The following is a 19,345-nucleotide window of genomic DNA, read 5'->3' on the forward strand; positions in this document are numbered from 1 at the left end:
TAATAGCCTCTGGGAAGGGACTGGGGCTGTGGGATAGCAGGTATAGTAGGGAGAGATGGTGCCTATAGTAGCAGTGGGGGGATAATAGCCTCTGGGAAGGGACTGTGGCTGTGGGATAGCAGGTATAGTAGGGAGAGATGGTGCCTATAGTAGCAGTGGGGGAATAGTAGCCTCTGGGAAGGGACTGTGGCTTTGGGATAGCAGGCATAGTAGGGAGAGATGGTGCCTATAGTAGCAGTGGGGGGATAATAGCCTCTGGGAAGGGACTGGGGCTGTGGGATAGCAGGTATAGTAGGGAAAGATGGTGCCTATAGCAGCAGTGGGGGAATAGTAGCCTCTGGGAAGGGACTGTGGGATAGCAGGTATAGTAGGGAGAGATGGTGCCTATAGTAGCAGTGGGATAATAGCCTCTGGGAAGAGACTGTGGCTGTGGGATAGCAGGTATAGTAGGGAGAGATGGTGCCTATAGTAGCAGTGGGGATAATAGCCTCTGGGAAGGGACTGGGGCTGTGGGATAGCAGGTATAGTAGGGAGAGATGGTGCCTATAGTAGCAGTGGGGGGATAATAGCCTCTGGGAAGGGACTGTGGCTGTGGGATAGCAGGTATAGTAGGGAGAGATGGTGCCTATAGTAGCAGTGGGATAATAGCTTCTGGGAAGGGACTGCGGCTGTGGGATAGCAGGTATAGTAGGGAGAGATGGTGCCTATAGTAGCAGTGGGGGGATAATAGCCTCTGGGAAGGGACTGTGGCTGTGGGATAGCAGGTATAGTAGGGAGAGATGGTGCCTATAGTAACAGTGGGACAATAGCCTCTGGGAAGGGACTGTGGGATAGCAAGTATAATATATAAATATATCATAAATATAACACGATAAACTGTGTGCTCTGTCAGTGCCTGATCACTCTTGTCCTCACTAACTATGTAACTATATGTATGATCCTTAGTAAGGGTGAGATATGCAGAGCTTCGTAAGTAGAGCTGCACTACATGTGGCTGTGCGTTGCATTAGCAGAGAGATGCTGTGGCTGGAGCTCCATCTGTGTGTGAGTTGAAGGAATGCTGTGTGTCCTCCTCCCTCACTTCTGAATCCAGGCTCACATGTAGCTGGAAGCTCAGCCCAAGTGCATGGCCAGGGAGAGCTGTGTGCAGGGAGGGACTGAAGGGTGCAGGCAGCCCGGCCAATGCTGCAAGGATTATTTGTATTGCTGGGAACGGAGCTGCCACAGGGGACAAACTTCTGCGAGTGGAGCAGCCGGTCTTAATCTAAGAGGAAACACCTTTCTTACCCCATAGAACAGGACTGTTATGGACAGGTGAGTGAGTGCCTTTGGGTCATTCATTTTGCACGGTGACACCCTAACAGCTTGGTGGGGATAGCCACTATTCTATTCTGATGGAGGAGAAGCTAGTAATTACCTACTTAATCTAGGGATTATAATCATATATTAATGTAAGGTAATAGGTGCATCTAAGCCTTTCCTATTTCCTTGCATTGTTTTGGGATACAAATACTTGATTATATTTACACGTTCAAGTGTCAACCCCATATCACCCTGCCAGAACTTACTTCCAAGGAACTTTATCCACCATATTGATATACAATCTCTCCTTAAAGAATCAGCTCTGTGGGTTAGGGCTCCTATTTCAGATACTTGTATGTAAATACATTGCAGCATGTAAGGGGTATCACAGATTTTGGTGGAACCGCAACTCTCTCTCCAGCCCAGCCAACAGCCCCAGGGGCCACAAACCTGTTTCAGGTCATGCTTTACTTTACACGACCAATGTGTTCTGTAGTTCAAGATCATACATATTTGATTTGTGTGCTGCCTGGGTTTTATATTCGTGTATCCTAAAGTACATTGGCGCTTATCCTATCACTTTGAAGTGCTTGGACTGCATGCCAATGTTCTGCCAGTATTCAATGTGAGCGATTAGCTGGCAGAGCCGAGAAGCAAGTAGAAGAAAGAGATTGGAAATTTTAGCCCCTGGCATGAATGTTTGATCACTGGGGGTTGCAATATGTCTGAGATACAGAAAACTTACCAACATGCCAAATAGATACATTATTCCCATGGCAATCTGTGCTATTAGAAGGGATGTGGAAAAAAGCAACAGATCCCATCATAACACATTAAATTATGCTCTTTGCTGGTTCTAATCCCTTAGAGTCTGCACAACTGCAAGAAGTCACTGTGTATTACAATATGGTTTTTATCTTGGGGTTATATCATTTAAATGGCAGCAAAAAATCAGCTTATTTAGAAAACACAATTATTTAATAAGTGCTATACCAGTGGAGTTACCCATAGCAACCAATAATCTTTTTCTATGTTGTAATAAACTAATGAAAATTAGATGTTGATTGGTTCATTGCTTTAGGTAACTGCATTACTGCAACTGAACACCTATATTAACAAATATTCTCCTATGGGTAATAGACCCATAGTCTAAGGCCTATTACCCAGGAGGTCTGAAGATCAATGTATTGTTTTTGTTAAGAGTATTACTATAGGGCACAGACACCTACTACACAGTGCCTCAAAGGAACATAAGGGTTTCTTATAGGACCCTGCCAGCAGATGTCACGTGACCCAAATATACCTATGATATAAAACATTTAGCTATGCCATTTGTTTGGGTGTTAAATATTAACAAAAGCCAATGGTAAAAGATTAATGAATTAAGATTAAGTTATCAAGCAATACTATACTTTTTTCCATTGCCATAGCCTCACCATAGAAGCAGTTATCCCCACTGCTACTATAGGCACCATCTCTCCCTACTATACCTGCTATCCCACAGCCCCAGTCCCTTCCCAGAGGCTATTATCCCATTGCTACTATAGGCACCATCTCTCCCTACTATACCTGCTATCCCACAGCCCCAGTCCCTTCCCAAAGGCTATTATCCCCCTACTGCTACTATAGGCACTATCTCTCCCTACTATACCTACTATCCCACAGTCACAGTCCCTTCCCAGAGGCTATTATCCCATTGCTACTATAGGCACCATCTCTCCCTACCATACCTGTTATTCCACAGCCCCAGTCCCTTCCCAAAGGCTATTATCCCCCTACTGCTACTATAGGCACCATCTCTCCCTACTATACCTGCTATCCCACAGCCACAGTCCCTTCCCAAAGGCTATTATCCCCCTACTGCTACTATAGGCACCATCTCTCCCTACTATACCTGCTATCCCACAGCCACAGTCCCTTCTCAGAGGCTGTTATCCCATTGCTACTATAGGCACCATCTCTCCCTACTATACCTGCTATCCCACAGCCCCAGTCCCTTCCCAGAGGCTATTATCCCCCCACTGCTACTATAGGCACCATCTCTCCCTACTATACCTGCTATCCCACAGCCACAGTCCCTTCCCAGAGGCTACTATCCCTTTGCTACTATAGACACCATCTCTTTGTACTATACCTGCTATGCCACATATTCAGTTCCTCACCACAGGTTATTTTTGACAGGTGCCATTTCACCCTTCTTTACTTACTAGGGACTGGTTTGATTTTGGTCAATTTGGAATCAGGAAGCATATATATCAACATATATCTGTCCCTAATCTTTTGTAAGACTACAAATACTATGGATGGTAAAATTAAAATAATCATGTTAATACATGAAATGCCCAAATTCATGTTTCTCATGTAACATACAGAGATGTGCCTCTGGCTGAAAGAGCAATCTTTTTTTCCATCCTATTAAAAAGAAAATTGATTTGATGCTGTTCCGTCACATCAATGAGAAGCATTTCAATCAGTTCAGCTGGAGTCTTTCTCTAATAATCTTCTCCTTGGCTGGTTCATAGACCGTGGCAGTGCTTACAATGCTCTGAAACCTTGTATTAAGTTGCTTGTTCATTTGCAGTCTTTTTTACCAGAGACACCAAAGTGGTCACCAGGGAGGGCTTTAGTGAGAGGAATGTAAAGGATCCTACTTGGATCTCTGTTTACTCCAATGGCAAAACTAAGTGCAAGCAATCTTTTGGGTATTCCCTGTGGCACTGGTACTTAGAGTGCTCAGCGATTTTATGGTCAACTCAGTATGGGAAACAAATAGCTAATCAACAAGTGGACAATTAGCAATTATAGTCAACAATAATACCAGGTATCCAAAAACCATGTAATCTACTGGAGGAACCCAATTGCTGTACTTCTGCAACATGTGGAATGCTGAGTGTTCCTTGTGTGTGCTTCAGGGTATTGCAATTCAGCATGATGCCACTTGCTGATGGCTACTTCGCAGTAAAATTCAGTTTTAGCCATGCCATAAATTATATATATATATATCTGTGCTAGAATGTTGCCATTTGTTCAATTTCACCTAAAAACAGTCTATTGCACCCCCAGAAAAACGCAGAAGTCATTAATATCCACCCTTTGCCTTTCACAGCCACCAATGGGATGAGAACCACCCCCCAATCTAAGGAGCAGTCCTGGCACCATGTTTAGAAGAAATAGTAAACATGGGGAGCCTTTTTTCATATGAAAGAACAGTTATAGCATAATAAAAAGGAGCTTCTCAAGCTAGGTTAATATAAGTTGTCTGCAGAGCTAAAAATTCAACTTAACAAATTTTTCGGAACACCAGCTGTGCTAACTATGCAGCATCAGGGCTGTATTTATTTGTGGTGCCACCCTAGGCACTGGACCTAAATGTGCTTCCCTACAAGTGGCATCACTTCAGCCCAACATTGCCCTCTGTAACCTCACCCCCCAGCTCTGCACAGGTACAATCTGACAGGTATTCATTGATATATAGAGGGCTAGAACTGGTGGTGTATTTTTACTTTGGGTCCCTATATACTACTTCGCTACAACTACCAGCATACCCTGACAGATAGAGGGCTACAAATGAGCAACAAACTCTAGGTCAAGAAACCTAGTCCATAGTCCATCCACCCTGCTTAACTACAACTTCCAGCATCCTCTGAAATTCACTGGGCTACATCTGATCATCCACAATCTAGGGCAGTGTTTCTTAATCTTGCTTTCCCACGGTATTAATGGACTACATTTCCCATTCTGATTTGACAGATGGGTGGGGGCTACAATAGAACACCAAAATAATTGTGTAGAGTTTATTTGATCCATAGATGTTGCTGCCAACATGCTTTAACCCTACTTTAACCATGCTTGCACAGGGCAGCTTCTCTATGTGTTCATCTGAAAGGATGTACACATGGTATTGTAATGGTTACTAGAGGGGTACATAATACTGTATTTAAGTGTTCCCATTCTTTACTCACTGGGATCCAGAAGAAATAGAAAGTACAGCAACCTATCTTTCCACTTTCTGTGCACCATGGGGTATATTATAGATATTGTGCCCATTATTTTAATCCATGATATAAGCACCGATCTACCTTATATAAATAACCAAAAACAGTGTATTTTATCAGTGTCTGAACCCAATTGCCCTTACTAAGTACATGCATGATCCCCCATAGGGCTGAACTATGCAGAGTTGCATGAGTAGAGCTGGCTGTGGGGATGCACTAGCAGAGAGATGCTGTGGCTGGAGCTCCATCTGTGTGTGAGCAGAAAGAATGCTGTGTGTCCTCCTCCCTCGCTGCTAAATCCAGGCTCAGATGCAGCAGGAGCCTCAGACTGAGAACACGGACAGGGAGAGCTGTGTGTGGGGAGGGACTGAAGGGGGCAATCAAGGCTTGTGAGGATTATTTGTGTTTCTCAGCATGGAGCAGACACAGGTGACAAACTTCTGCATATAGACCAGCCTGCAGTTCTTACTCAAAGCAAAGCTGGGATTCTTACCCATTAGGAACGTTACTGACAGGTGAGTGCCTATGGGTCACTGGTTTTGCATGCCCTACCAGTTTGGCAAGAATTTTATTCTCTCTTTCCTAACTAATTTTAGGGAAGCAGAAGATAAATGATGACTATGTATTCATATACGTTCATTTATTCATCTATGACACTTGGTCAAAGTCCTTTTTTTCCTGCAGTGCTTTTGGGGTGGTTACATTTACCCTTTTCAGCATCAAAAAGGAATAACTACCTTCCAAAAATCTACAACAAGGAACTTTACCTTCTGCCTACACAGCCTCCCAGTCTGCTCTGTTGGTTAGTTTACTCTCTGGTGGTCTATTTTCTCTATATTATTGTTGTATTACTCTTAATTGTATACTTAGTATAACAGGGAAAGTACTGCACTTTGCTGTATTTGCAATAATAGAAATCAATGCTCTCCAACTTGTAGACTTCCAGCTACCCCTGTGTGCAACCAACAGCCACAGGTGGCGTAGCTCAGGTACTATATAGTAGTGGTTTACAATTAGCAAGTATTTATATATTATATCCACATTTGACTGCCTGGATTTCAGACTTTTTTTGTGCCACTTTTTTTTTCATGTCCTTAAGAACATAGCCATTATTCTTATCAGTTAGCTGCCAATGTTCTGCCAGCAGTCCATGTGAGCAGTTAGTTGGCAGAGTTTAGATGAAAGCAGAAGAAGGCGACTGGAGATATTAGCAGGGATGTGTGATCAAGTGGGGTTGGAATATGCTGGAGATGTGGTGAGCAAAACCAACCAACAAGCCAGGAAGATTATTCCTACTTGGCAATCTCCTCCATTAGAAGTAACAGATCCCATTTAAAATAGTTTAAATAATCCATTTTGTTGGTTTAATGACCCCCTTTACTGTATGTATAACTATGGAATTTCAATCCTCGTGCAGAATTGGAATAAAACGGGAATTCCTTTATATATGCAATATTAATACAAATCACTGTCCAAAGAGTATATTAAGAAAACCAGAAATCTAAGTTCAGTTGTTTGTGATGGTGTGTGTGTCTGTGTGTGTGTCTGTGTGTGTGTGTGACTGTGTGTCTGTGTGTGTGTGTCTGTGTGTGTGTGTGTCTGTGTGTGTGTGTGTGTCTGTGTGTGTGTCTGTGACTGTGTGTATCTGTGTGTGTCTGTGTGTGTGTGTGTCTGTGTGTGTGACTGTGTGTCTGTGTGCGTGTGTCTGTGTGTGTGTCTGTGTGCGTGCATGTGTGTCTGTGTGTGTGTGTCTGTGTGTGTCTGTGTGTGTCTGTGTGTGTGTGTGTGTCTGTGTGTGTGTGTGTGTGTCTGTCTGTGTGTGTGTCTGTGTGTGTGTGTGTGTGTGTGTGTGTGTGTGTGTGTGTGTGTCTGTGTGTGTGTGTGTGTGTCTGTGTGTGTGTGTGTCTGTGTGTGTGTGAAGCTGTAGAATTGCTCCCGGCAGAGGTGGTAAGGGAAAAGGGGATTCAAGAACACCTGTGTACTGCTCTATCTATTCAGCTCTATCTGGACTCTAATGACGGCATGGAAATAATTACCACAAATAAAAATAGATAAAGCTATAAGGCCATCGTATGCTAAATTTGATTAAACATAGGAAAAGCCTGAGCTCTGTAGAGATACTGTAGATATTATCAAATACTGTATTACTTTAATAACCTTGAAGACTTCTGATCTACGTGGCAGCCATTGTGTGCTGCTTTCCATGCTGGCTACAGAGCAATACTGTACAATTTACATTACATTTCTGCATTCTTCCAGCTGCTAAATTGCAACTACCATGTTCCACTTGAAGTATTATGCTAAGTTTGGTGGTGTAGTTCTGCAACAGCTTAATGCAGACAAATTGGACTAAAGTTAGATTTCGATTAAATTCATCATAATATCAGCTGTTATTATCAGGTTTTTCTGTACTGAAAACATCAAGAACACAAATACAATAGTTGCAAATGTCCTATAGAGCAATTCATGGTACAGGGCAAGACTACAATGCAATGCAGGGTTAAGCCTAAAAAATATTGTACCATTAGAATTCAAATTGATATTTTCTCAGGTTCTCTGGCTGAGAATGCCAGTATGTAGATGGCATGATGTTAGCTCGAGCACTGAGGCTTTCATTTATTTAGTCCATTACGGTGCACTAATGTTTCAATATACACGGAATGACAAAAGTGAAATCCTGATGAGACAATTCTCTTCTCTGATTAATGACATGAGACGTATTGCTGTCAAAGAGCCTGACAAATGCGATTGCTGTACCCAATGATCTGCTGGATCCCGGTGAGCCATGGGTTGGAGGGCTGAGATACTAAATTGCCTTATACTAAATAGTAACCCTTTCAGTGCTGATGATCATACTGATTTGTACTACAGTACCTTAGTGAAGATTGCATGTAGAGGAATGTCTTTTGCTGTAGTTCTGCAACGCAACATCTGGACTCAATGTTTTCCTCCTTAGGGATAAAAAGTCTTCCATCCAGCCCTCCAGCTGAAACTCCCACCATCTCCTGATGGATGGCTACAAATAGACATCCAGGGCAGTGCTTTTTAATCTGCAGATGCTAACTTGACAACTCCCAGCATCCCCTGATAGATGAGATGATGACAATTGACCAGCCAAGCTCTGAGGCACAGTTTTTTAGACCTTAGGTTTCCCAGATGTTGCTTAAAGGAACAGTAACACCAAAAAACGAAAATGTTTTCAAGTAATTAAAATAAAATGGACTGTTGCCCTGCACTGTCAAAAACTGCATGTTTGCTTCAGAAACAATACCATAGTTTATATAAATGAACTGCTGTGTAGCCATAGCAGCAGCCATTCAAGCAGAAAAAAGGAGAAAAGGCACAGGTTACATAGCAGATAACAGATAATCTCTGTAGAATACAATAGGAATCTACACAGCTTATCTGTCAACTGCTATGTAACCTGTGCCTTTTCTCCGTTTTTCCAGCTTGAATGGCTGCCCCATGGCTACACAATAGTGTATTTATGTAAAATACAGTAGTGTTTCTGAAACAAACACAGATTTTACCCGTACAGGGCAATGGTACATAATATATTGATTACTTTGATACACTTTTATTTTTTCCTTGCTTAACTGTAACTTCCATTCCTTGATGTATAAGGGATAAAACGGGACATCCAACCTGCAGAGGGCTGTTTCTTTACTTTGGTTACCGATATGCTACTTAATTGAAACTCCAAGGATGCTTTAACCCTTGATTATATGTAGGGAAAGTTTGCATAGTTCATTTTTCATTTGCAATAATTGGTATGTGAGTATGGCAATAGTTGTACTAGACAGATAGATAGATAGATAGATAGATAGATAGATAGATGATAGATAGATGATATATATCCTATTGCCTCCTAATAATATCCATTTTACTCGTGAATCAGTTTTGGAGAATGTTTGTCTGTATATGTTTACTGTTTTGGTCTTGTATTTGTATTCTTTTGCTCTGTAAAGCACTGCAGGAAACTAAGCAGCAATTAAATAAAAATAATAATAATGATAAATGTAATAATATATGTTTAGCCGATAGTTGACTATTGCTGCTCTATCACAAGATGAGGTAACAACTCACTGGCCACTTGTTGCTCAACTATATCGTCTCCATTTTGGGAAGTGGCTGCCCACTCTGGGAGATGTTGGTTACCTAGTGTCAGGTCACAGGGTATATACCAAGATGCCTGGTCCCTTTTTTCCCTTTCTCCAGAGCCAACCCAAAGTATCATTTAAGTGTCTCTGGCCACAATTCAGTTAAGCATTGCTACAGGTGAATACTGACTACAAATGCCCAAGCAGGGCTGCCAGGAATCTGTAAGCACTGTCACAGTCTATGAACCAGCCAAGGAGATAATTATTCCAAAAGGATGCCTACTGCACTGACTGAAATACTTCCCATTAATGTAACGGAATAGCATTAAATCAATTCTCTTTTTAGCAGGAAGGAAAGAAAGATGACTATTTCAGGCTGGTGCAGATCTCTGTATGTTACATAACAAGAATGTTACTATTTAATGTATTCAGAGGAGTTAATTCTGATTTCCCCAAGTTCTAGCTGATCCAGAGGAAATTGCTGTCTTAAGTTTGCCATAATAGAGACAGAAATTCTTCCTGACTCCAAAATGGCCAGACTCTGGATCAGCTTTGTATTGCAGTCTCAAAAAAATGCATCCAGCCTTTTCTTGTAACTTTCTTTTGTACGTATCAGTACAACTGCTTCAGTAAGTAGCAGTATAATTTCAAAAACCATGAACAGCTATAGAATAAAGCTATATATACAGTATATAATAGCACAGAATTTGCACAGTATAGACAAATTCCAATAAAAAGATTTACACAAAGTTAGTAAGTTATGGAGTTCTATAGTACAGCAGTAGTATGGCCAGGTCCACCATCAGGAATTATGGGGCCCTATACTACTAAGTTGGCATGGCCCTCCCACCCAACATAAGAATAGGGCCCCAATTGCATGGCCATGCTCCTGTTCCACCTTAGTCATGCCCATTATGCCAAAACCCCATCCACGATTCACCCATCTATGCTGGTCCCAGCAAGCCCCTTCTCCTTCACAGTCTGCAAATCTTGGGGCCCCCTCTGCCATGGGGCCCCTGATTGGTTTCGGGCAGGACCAGTGCCGGGCAGGCCCCAGCCCCCCCTGCAAACGAGCGCACAATGCACGCACACAGGGTGGCAGGGTTGCCGGGGCCACTGGCGGGAGGTAATACAGTGAGGGTTAAAGGGCCGGAACTAAGTGTAGGTGAAAGAAGATGCCTTCCCCTAGTTCCGCCCCTGGGCAGGACTATAACTGGTATTGTGCTTAGAGAAAACTATGGTAAATATAATTACTCTTCTGTAAGCTGCCCTCTTGGCTATATTTTAGAATTAATACTACCTTCCGTTTGTAAGTTATTACTTCAACCCCCATATGCAATAAATGGCACAAAGTTTGCCCCAGAGCAGTAACCCATAGCAACCAATAAGGTATTTGCTTTTAAATGGGCGAACACAAAATGTTGCCTGCTGATTGGTTGCTATGGGCCACTGGGCAAACTTAGTGCCATTTATTACATAAACCCATTAGTGTTAAGGCAGCTAGCATTGTAGCCATATATATGCCATATCTCCATATCTGCCCTCCCCAAACTTCGGCATGCCTTGACCCTTCCAGGCAATGGGGTCATAGTTACATAGTTACATAGGGTTGAAAAAAGACCAGTGTCCATCAAGTTCAACCCATCCAAGTAAACCCAGCACACAACCTATACTAACCAATCTATACACTCACATACATAAACTATATATACAACCACTAATACTAACTGTAAATATTAGTATCACAATAGCCTTGGATATTCTGCTTGTTCAAGAACTCATCCAGGCCCCTCTTATAGGCATTAACCGAATCTGCCATTACGACATCACCAGGAAGGGCATTCCCCAACCTCACTGCCCTCACCGTGAGGAACCCCCTACGCTGCTTCAAATGGAAGCTCCGTTCCTCTAATCTAAAGGGGTGACCTCTGGTGCGTTGATTGTTTTTATGGGAAAAAAGAACATCCCCCATCTGCCTATAATCCCCTCTAATGTACTTGTACAGAGTAATCATGTCCCCTCGCAAGCGCCTCTTTTCCAGAGAAAACAACCTCAACCTCGACAGTCTCACCTCATAGTTTAACCCTTCCACCCGTTTACCAGTTTAGTTGCATGTCTCTGCACTCTCTCCAGCTCATTAATATCTTTCTTAAGGACTGGAGCCCAAAACTGCCTCCCATACTCAAGGTGAGGCCTTACCAGGGACCTATAAAGGGGCAAAATTATGTTCTCATCCCTTGAGTCAATGCCTTTTTTTATACAAGACAGCACTTTATTTGCTTTAGTAGCCACAGAATGACAGTGCCTGGAATTAGACAACTTGTTATCTACAAAAACCCCCAGATCCTTCTCCATTAAGGATGCCCCCAACACACTACCATTCAGTAGATAGTTCGCGTTTATATTATTTCTACCAAAATGCATAACTTTGCACTTATCAACATTGAACTTCATTTTCCAGTTTGCTGCCCAGTTTTCCAATTTTGTCAAATCGCTCTGCAAAGCGGCACATCCTGCATGGAACTTATAGTTTTGCACAATTTTGTGTCATCAGCAAAAATAGAAACAGTACTGTCTATGCCCACCTCCAGGTCATTAATAAACAAGTTAAAAAGCAAAGGACCAAGGACTGACCCCTGCGGTACTCCACTAACCACACTGGCCCAATTAGAAAATGTTCCATTTACCACCACTCTTTGTACTCTATCCTTCAGCCAGTTTTCTATCCAATTACAAATATTATGTTCTAGGCCAATATTCCTCAATTTGATCATTAACCTTCTGTGCGGTACTGTATCAAATGCTTTAGCAAAGTCCAAGTAGATGACATCAACTGCCATTCCAGCATCAAGGTTCCTACTCACCTCCTCATAAAAGGCGACTAAATTAGTCTGGCAAGATCTGTTACGCATAAAACCATGCTGGCACAAACTAAAAGTATTGTGAACTGCAATGTATTCAAGTACCCTATCCCTTATTACCCCTTCCAAAAGTTTTCCTACTACTGATGTCAGACTAACAGGCCTATAGTTTTCAGGCTGAGAATGGGATCCCTTTTTAAATAACGGCACCACATTAGCAATCCGCCAGTCTCTCGGCACCATGCCAAACCTCAACGAATCCTGAAAAATTAAGTGAAGAGGCTTGGCAATCACAGCGCTCAGCTCATTTAATACCCTGGGATGAATCCCATCCGGCCCTGGACCTTTGTTTACCTTTACATGTTCAAGTCTCATTTGAATTTCCTCCCGAGTGACCCATGCGTCAGTTTGCTCTATTATAGTTACCCCACTGTTCTTAGGCAGTATATGGTTATTTGAACAGCAATGTGGTAATGGTGGTACCAATGTAAATGGTAGCATCCAGAACAGCAACATCACTTTTAAAATTTTGACTTTTATAAATGAATTGTATTATTTTTTTACTTCTGTTCTCTGCCGTTCTGTATCAGAGAAAAAGTCAGGTCACCTATGCTTTGGATCATTGCCATAAAGGTCAGCTTTAATTAGTTTTAGAAGCAACAGACCGAATCAGCCTGCCTGTAGTTTGCTTCAGAAATAGGCTGGAAATGGCACTATGCCTTGGGACATTACATTTCAGTTTTATGATTTAGTTCTTTAAAAATGTACTTACTTTCGTAGTCAGAAATCTAAACCAAAGCTGTGTTCTGGTTTTGGTTGGATAATCCCTTCAATGCTGCCTATGCTGGGCTTTTTTATTTTCTAGTAATGTATGTATTAGTTGGATGGTGGAATACATCTGCAATTGTGTTGGATCAAATATATTTGGAAATCTGTGGCTCCTTTTTACTATTAGAATTTGGGTTTTTTTTAATCCTGACAGTCCTGCATTCTTGCACCACTGTTGGCTCCCAGCCCACTAATTGCCATAGTTTCCCAATATTCTCAGCAGTTGCATTGTAGTAAACTATAAAGGTCCATCTCTATCTGTCTATCTGGCAAGAACAAATTGCCATTTACTGCATGCTGTTAAGATTAGGGGCCTGGTCCTAACTTCAGGGGCTACTGGTCCTTAAAGGTTTTGGTGCAGACCAAATAGAAGCTGAAGTAGCACACAGACAGACACGAGCTTTATTGCACATTGGAATGTAAAAAGAGGCAAAGCAAAAAGCAGGCACTGGCACAGACAAGGTTAACAGACAGGTTAGGGAAAGACACTAGTGATGCACCAAGGGCTTGGATATGGTTAGCCCAGGCACTGAGATTTGGCCAAATACTTTTAAAAAAGGCACAGATTCAACCAAATCCTGATCCAAATCTGGCATTCAGTCCATTTTTATAAGGAACGCAACAGGTTAAATAGACTCTGAGACCAGGTTCAGGCAAATAGTCAGGGCGGGCAGAGTCCAGAAACAGGTCAAGGTCAGTACCAGAGATCAGAACAACAGTACTCAAAGCAGGAGGGCCTACCACTGGCAGAGTATCCAGCAGCAGGATGACCAACAAACTGTTAACCAGCACTGGCATCAGTGGCCTTTTAAATTTGAATTTCATGCCACTTGGAGATGCAAATGCACCATCACCGATGAAACCCTGGAATTTAATGTGTCTGTGCTTGTCCTTGGCTTTTTGGTGCAATAGCGCTGATGTTACTGAGCCATCACCAAGTGCTGGACCTGATCACCATGGTCCCTACACTGTCTTTCCTAGACATAGATTTTTGTTCCAGGAGCATATCAAACAGATATAGCTGAATGCTCATTGATATTTGCAGTTGTAAATGCATTACACCTTTTTTGTAGGGTCTGCTTCTTTCCGCCTGCATTTTGTAGGCAGTCCGAGACAAGTGGATCTACCCTCATCTGCGGCTCCATGACAGGCACAGTGTTGGTCTGAGTGCAGCTACATGGAGCAGAAATCGGCCTGAAAATGCCTGCTTTCATGTTTTTCAGGCCAATCTCCATTCTGTGTATCTGCACTCTGGCTGAAAGCCATCTCCCATTTTAATCAAATATTTTAATATTTGAATACACATTTCCTTTTTCTCTGTAATAACAAATAGGTACCTGGTACATTATCCCAGCTAAGATTTAATTAATCCTTATTGGAGGCAAGAGGTGTGTAATCCCCAATGGTGAATTGTTTATGATCTAATTAAGAGCAAACATGTAACTGGCTATACACTGTATTTAAAGATGCAAACGCTTATAATAAATACAGCTTCAATAGACAAAATTAGAAGTTGAGGTACAACTAAATGTGGTTTAAAATTGTTTTACTGATGTTCTGTATTTGTCTCTTTTTAGCTGTTAATCTTCTGATACATCGGCTCCTGACAACATCTAATAAGGAGAACCATGAGAATCATTTACCCTTGATACAGCAGTTTGTGAAGAGAGAACAAAATGGAGCAGGATTACTCTGAGCTATCTAATACAACGGAACTCTGGTTCACCTCCTTATCACAGCTGGATATTTTTGGAAGAGTAACCCCAACCAATGCATCAATTAGTAACAGTACAACATACTATGACATGACAAGCAATGCCATCCTCACTTTTATTTACTTTGTTGTTTGCATAGTAGGACTCTGTGGCAATACTCTAGTCATCTATGTCATTCTACGTTATGCCAAAATGAAGACTATTACCAATATCTATATACTCAATTTGGCAATCGCTGATGAGCTGTTCATGCTTGGCTTACCCTTTTTGGCCATGCAAGTGGCCTTGGTTCACTGGCCTTTTGGCAAAGCCATTTGTCGAATTGTAATGACAGTAGATGGAATAAACCAATTTACCAGTATATTCTGCCTGACAGTCATGAGCATAGATAGATACCTTGCTGTGGTTCACCCCATTAAATCTGCTAAGTGGAGAAGACCCAGGACAGCCAAAATGGTAAATGCTGCGGTATGGACAGTATCCCTTTTGGTAATCATGCCAATTATGACTTATGCTGGTGTGCAAAGTTATCATGGCAGAGGAAGCTGTACAATTATATGGCCTGGAAATTCTAGTGCCTGGTATACTGGGTTTATAATATATGCCTTTATACTAGGTTTTCTAGTACCACTTAGCATCATCTGCCTATGCTATCTCTTCATCATAATCAAAGTGAAATCATCAGGGATAAGAGTTGGCTCTTCTAAAAGAAAAAGATCAGAAAAAAAGGTTACTCGAATGGTGTCTATAGTTGTTGCAGTGTTTATCTTCTGCTGGCTTCCCTTCTACATCTTTAATGTATCTTCAGTGTCCCTTTTGATTGTGCCAACCCCAGGGCTAAAGGCCATGTGGGACTTTGTTGTGGTTCTGAGTTATGCCAACAGTTGTGCCAATCCAATTCTTTATGCTTTCCTTTCTGACAACTTTAAGAAGAGCTTTCAGAATGTGCTGTGCTTGTCAAAAGTCAGTGGCATGGATGAGGTGGACAGGAGCGACAGCAAACAAGACAAATCCAGGTTAAACGAGACCACAGAAACTCAGCGCACTTTGCTCAATGGAGACCTCCAAACTAGTATATGACTACCAACATCTGCATATCCAAACTAATGTACTCTGCCGGGCCTTTGAAACATGGGCTTTCACTGCTTCCAATGTACATCAATTGCATTACCAAAAAATGAGGGATTTTGCTGTAGCTGTCATGTCCGGGACACTAAGATGTTCATTATAAAGTTGTGTTGCCGCTTTCAAAGAAGATTATTACAATGTAGAGATCCATGGGATTTCCCAGTAAAAAACACTAATTAATATCTTCTCAAGAACTGCCTTAATTACTTAGCCTTTTATTTTCAAATCCTATGGTATTTCAGTTGTTCCAGCAATGGTCAATCGGAGAAGGCCAGTATCCATTTTGCAGTGCTGTTAGAATGTTTTCATTCTCTTGAACCACTGCACTTATCCTCTGCCATGAGAGGGACATAGAGTATGGGCAATATACATGTAATGAGTAACCAAGGAGACCTTTCATAATTTTTTTAAGCTTTTCTGGGCTTTGCCTCCAGCTGTCAAGCAGATAACATAATACTCTGGATCATTACAGCACCTTGGTTGCCAGACCAGGCAAGTGCATTCAGGCAGAGTTTGGAAGACTAAGTCATGATTCTAAAGATCTACCTTTGAATGAGCACAATCTATACTTGGATGTAATGATAAAAACAGCAGATGAGCATGTATGTATTTGCCAAATATGATTAATAAAGATTAAAAAAGCAGAATCATTAAAGCCCTGTAACCAAAAAGGCTTTGGGCAAAGGAGCCCTTGCTCCCATTCTGCTATGAAGTCTCACTCCCAGTATCTTCAGGCAACCAGACTGAATAGATGTGAATGCTGGGATCTATATTATATAAGAAAAGCTGCAGTGAGTAAATATGTGTAGTTAAAATGAGGTTCAGTGTGTTTTAAAGGAGACACGATATTGGATCCTAGAACCTGGAAATCCCTGTGTATATCTAAAGACAACATTTTGCAATGGACTCTTGCTGATTATTTGGAGGAGCTTTATTGTATTTTAACTCCAAGAATACCCTATAATGTAATGTATTACGTATACCTGAAGGAGCACAAGTGTTAATAATACATTGCAATCAAGGACACAAGATGTGGGCTTAATGCTGCTATTGAGAACTCTGCTTCTGGCTTTTTGGGTTGTGTAAGGGTTAAGAGAAGATGCACAGTAAAGCTGTCGATCAAGAACCCTTGTAGAGGCCTTGGCAAAAAAAAGTGCACTCGTTACGAACTAGTAGTGAACCAAACTTTCTGCACTTTGCACGATACCAGCAGAGGTCACTTATTATGGGGAAGGTCAAAGCTGTAAACTTGTACACTGCAAGTGCTTCTGTGGTCATTATTGTATTTGTTTTTATGCTACTTGTTTTCTTTGCTTTTTGGCATTTGTTGAGTTAAACCTGGTACTTTTTTGATGGAAAAAAAACCTGCTACTTCTAAAAAATTTGAAGTCATTTCCTATTTGTGGAGCTGTTACCTCGGTAAATGAACCGTAGGCCAATTGACTTTTATCTGTCCAAGTAATCGCAACATGCACCGATTTTCTTCTATTCTCAAGTTATATTGTGTAAAACCTGAGCTGGTATCTTCATCACATCTGAAACACTTCACTTACTGAACACCTGCCAGTGACAATGCAGACGCCTTTTTGTAATATTTTGATCTTTGTTATATTCTTTTTTCAAAACAGTGCTTAAATTATAACATGCTTGTGGCACCTTGAAAGAGAGATTGAGCCTTTTGTAAGTGTATAGAGCAGATGTACCTGAAAAAGCAACAAAGATCTATTTGTACAGTCATATGGAGCTCCTTTATTTGTTAAAGTCTTGCTTTTTAGTTGTCAATATTTCTATTTGATAAAATACCATATTTTTAAATGTATCCATTAGCTGGTATACGGGCCCTTAGGCTAATGTCGCCCATGACTTTATGTCACTGTAAATTTTTCTCCAACAATGTTGAAGCACCAGTGACAGAATTCTAACCAACTTATGTAATAAAAGACACTAGGTTTGCCCAGGTACAGTGACCCATAGCAACCAGTAATATGGTGATTAGTGATGAGCGAATCTGGGCGAAAATGTTGTGCGGGAAAAAAAAATTGTCGCCCGCGGCTATTATTTTGTTGCACGGCTATTCTTTTGACACCCCCAACTATTCTTTTTTTACGCCAGCAACAATTTTTGGACGTGCGGCAAATTTTTTCATCCGTTTCGCGAAACAATTCGCCAATGGCAAGAAGCGGAAATTCACCGCAAATCCATGCCTGCCGAAACATTTCACCCATCACTAATGGTGATCAGTAAATGCTTCCTGCTGATGAATACTATAGGTCACTGTACCTGGCCAAACTTAGTGCCACCAAGTTTTTTGCCTTTTGCACAATGTCCCTTCCATGTCACCCACAGGTGCAGGTCTATATTCAGCAGTGCTCTATTCATAAAGAACACCTAGGAGTGCCTCATCCTGCCCCCAAACCATTTTCAAACTTGCGTAGTAAGTGAGAGGTACTATAATGAAAAGTGTATTAAAAAGGATTGAAATCTCTGTTAATTAAATGTGAACGGGAATTACAAACATGGGTGCAAACTAGCACAATGACGTAACCCTTAGTAACCAGCCAGGCATCTGCTGTATCTAGATATAATTTAATTTTAGTCAAGGCTAACCTACTAACCACAGTTTGGTTGCCATAGGCTACTGCATTGTAAACAAGTTGGCTCCATATAGATTCTGTATTTGAGGGTGTGAGGATTTTAAAAACATGAAGATGCTAAAGGTCATAAAAAATAATGAACTATTGAGGGGGGTCACACCATGAAAAAAAGGGGGCCTGGTACAAACGGTGTCTAAAGTTTAAGGCTTCAGACCATGCTCAGTTTGCTAACATTGATGAAGACAACGTAGCATCTACAGAGTAAGTAATATTGACCATGCATTGACCGAGAACCCCAACTTCCTCCTGGACTATGGTTACTGGCCAACCTGTAAAAGGACTGGGACTTCTGCAGTGTAACCAACCAAACAGAGTCGGCATATTCCAACCATTCATAAATTGGCCAAGCTGCCAATGCCAGACCAATCTGCCCACATGCTAACTGAAAATATATATAGAAAACTTAACATAACTTAAGTACTTTAGAGAAGCCTGGAAAGACCTAGAAATCTAAATATATTTCAATTTTCTAATTTTGAACATTGGCTAAATACTAAATACTTGCCCCATTTGTTCTAAGACAGTTCAGCGGTGCTTCACATAAAGCCAGGGCCTACTAGAACCTGTACCCATTGGCAGATCCTCTGGGCTAGTCTGACTCTTACATTCTTATTTAGCCTCAAAACAACAGCGTCCCTAGAGGTCAAACATAGATCTTGGTATTGTTATTGTCCTTTATGAAGAACTTTAAGACCTTCCTCCATGAGTTAGGGTCACCTGCCACCTGGATATGTGCCCCCCCCTCTACATGTGCATGTGCAC

General features: G+C 41.5%; 1 protein-coding gene across 2 annotated transcripts; it reads left to right on the forward strand.

Annotated features, from left to right (window-relative positions):
• Positions 1 to 1,082: 1,082 nt before the first annotated feature.
• Positions 1,083 to 17,666, forward strand: sstr2 (somatostatin receptor 2). 2 transcript variants are annotated; one of them, XM_004916341.3, is made up of 2 exons: positions 1,083 to 1,314; positions 14,664 to 17,666. In XM_004916341.3, the coding sequence occupies exon 2, from the start codon at positions 14,763 to 14,765 to the stop codon at positions 15,879 to 15,881; it is 1,119 nt and encodes a 372-aa protein (XP_004916398.1). In that variant the 5' UTR covers positions 1,083 to 1,314; positions 14,664 to 14,762; the 3' UTR covers positions 15,882 to 17,666. The 2 variants fall into 2 exon arrangements, with proteins under 2 accessions (XP_004916398.1, XP_002935929.1); XM_002935883.4 differs by lacking the exon at positions 1,083 to 1,314 and adding an exon at positions 5,541 to 5,812.
• The last annotated feature ends 1,679 nt before the right edge of the window (positions 17,667 to 19,345 follow it).

The sequence above is a fragment of the Xenopus tropicalis genome, chromosome 10, assembly GCF_000004195.4.
Source record: "Xenopus tropicalis strain Nigerian chromosome 10, UCB_Xtro_10.0, whole genome shotgun sequence".
Lineage (NCBI taxonomy): Eukaryota > Metazoa > Chordata > Amphibia > Anura > Pipidae > Xenopus > Xenopus tropicalis.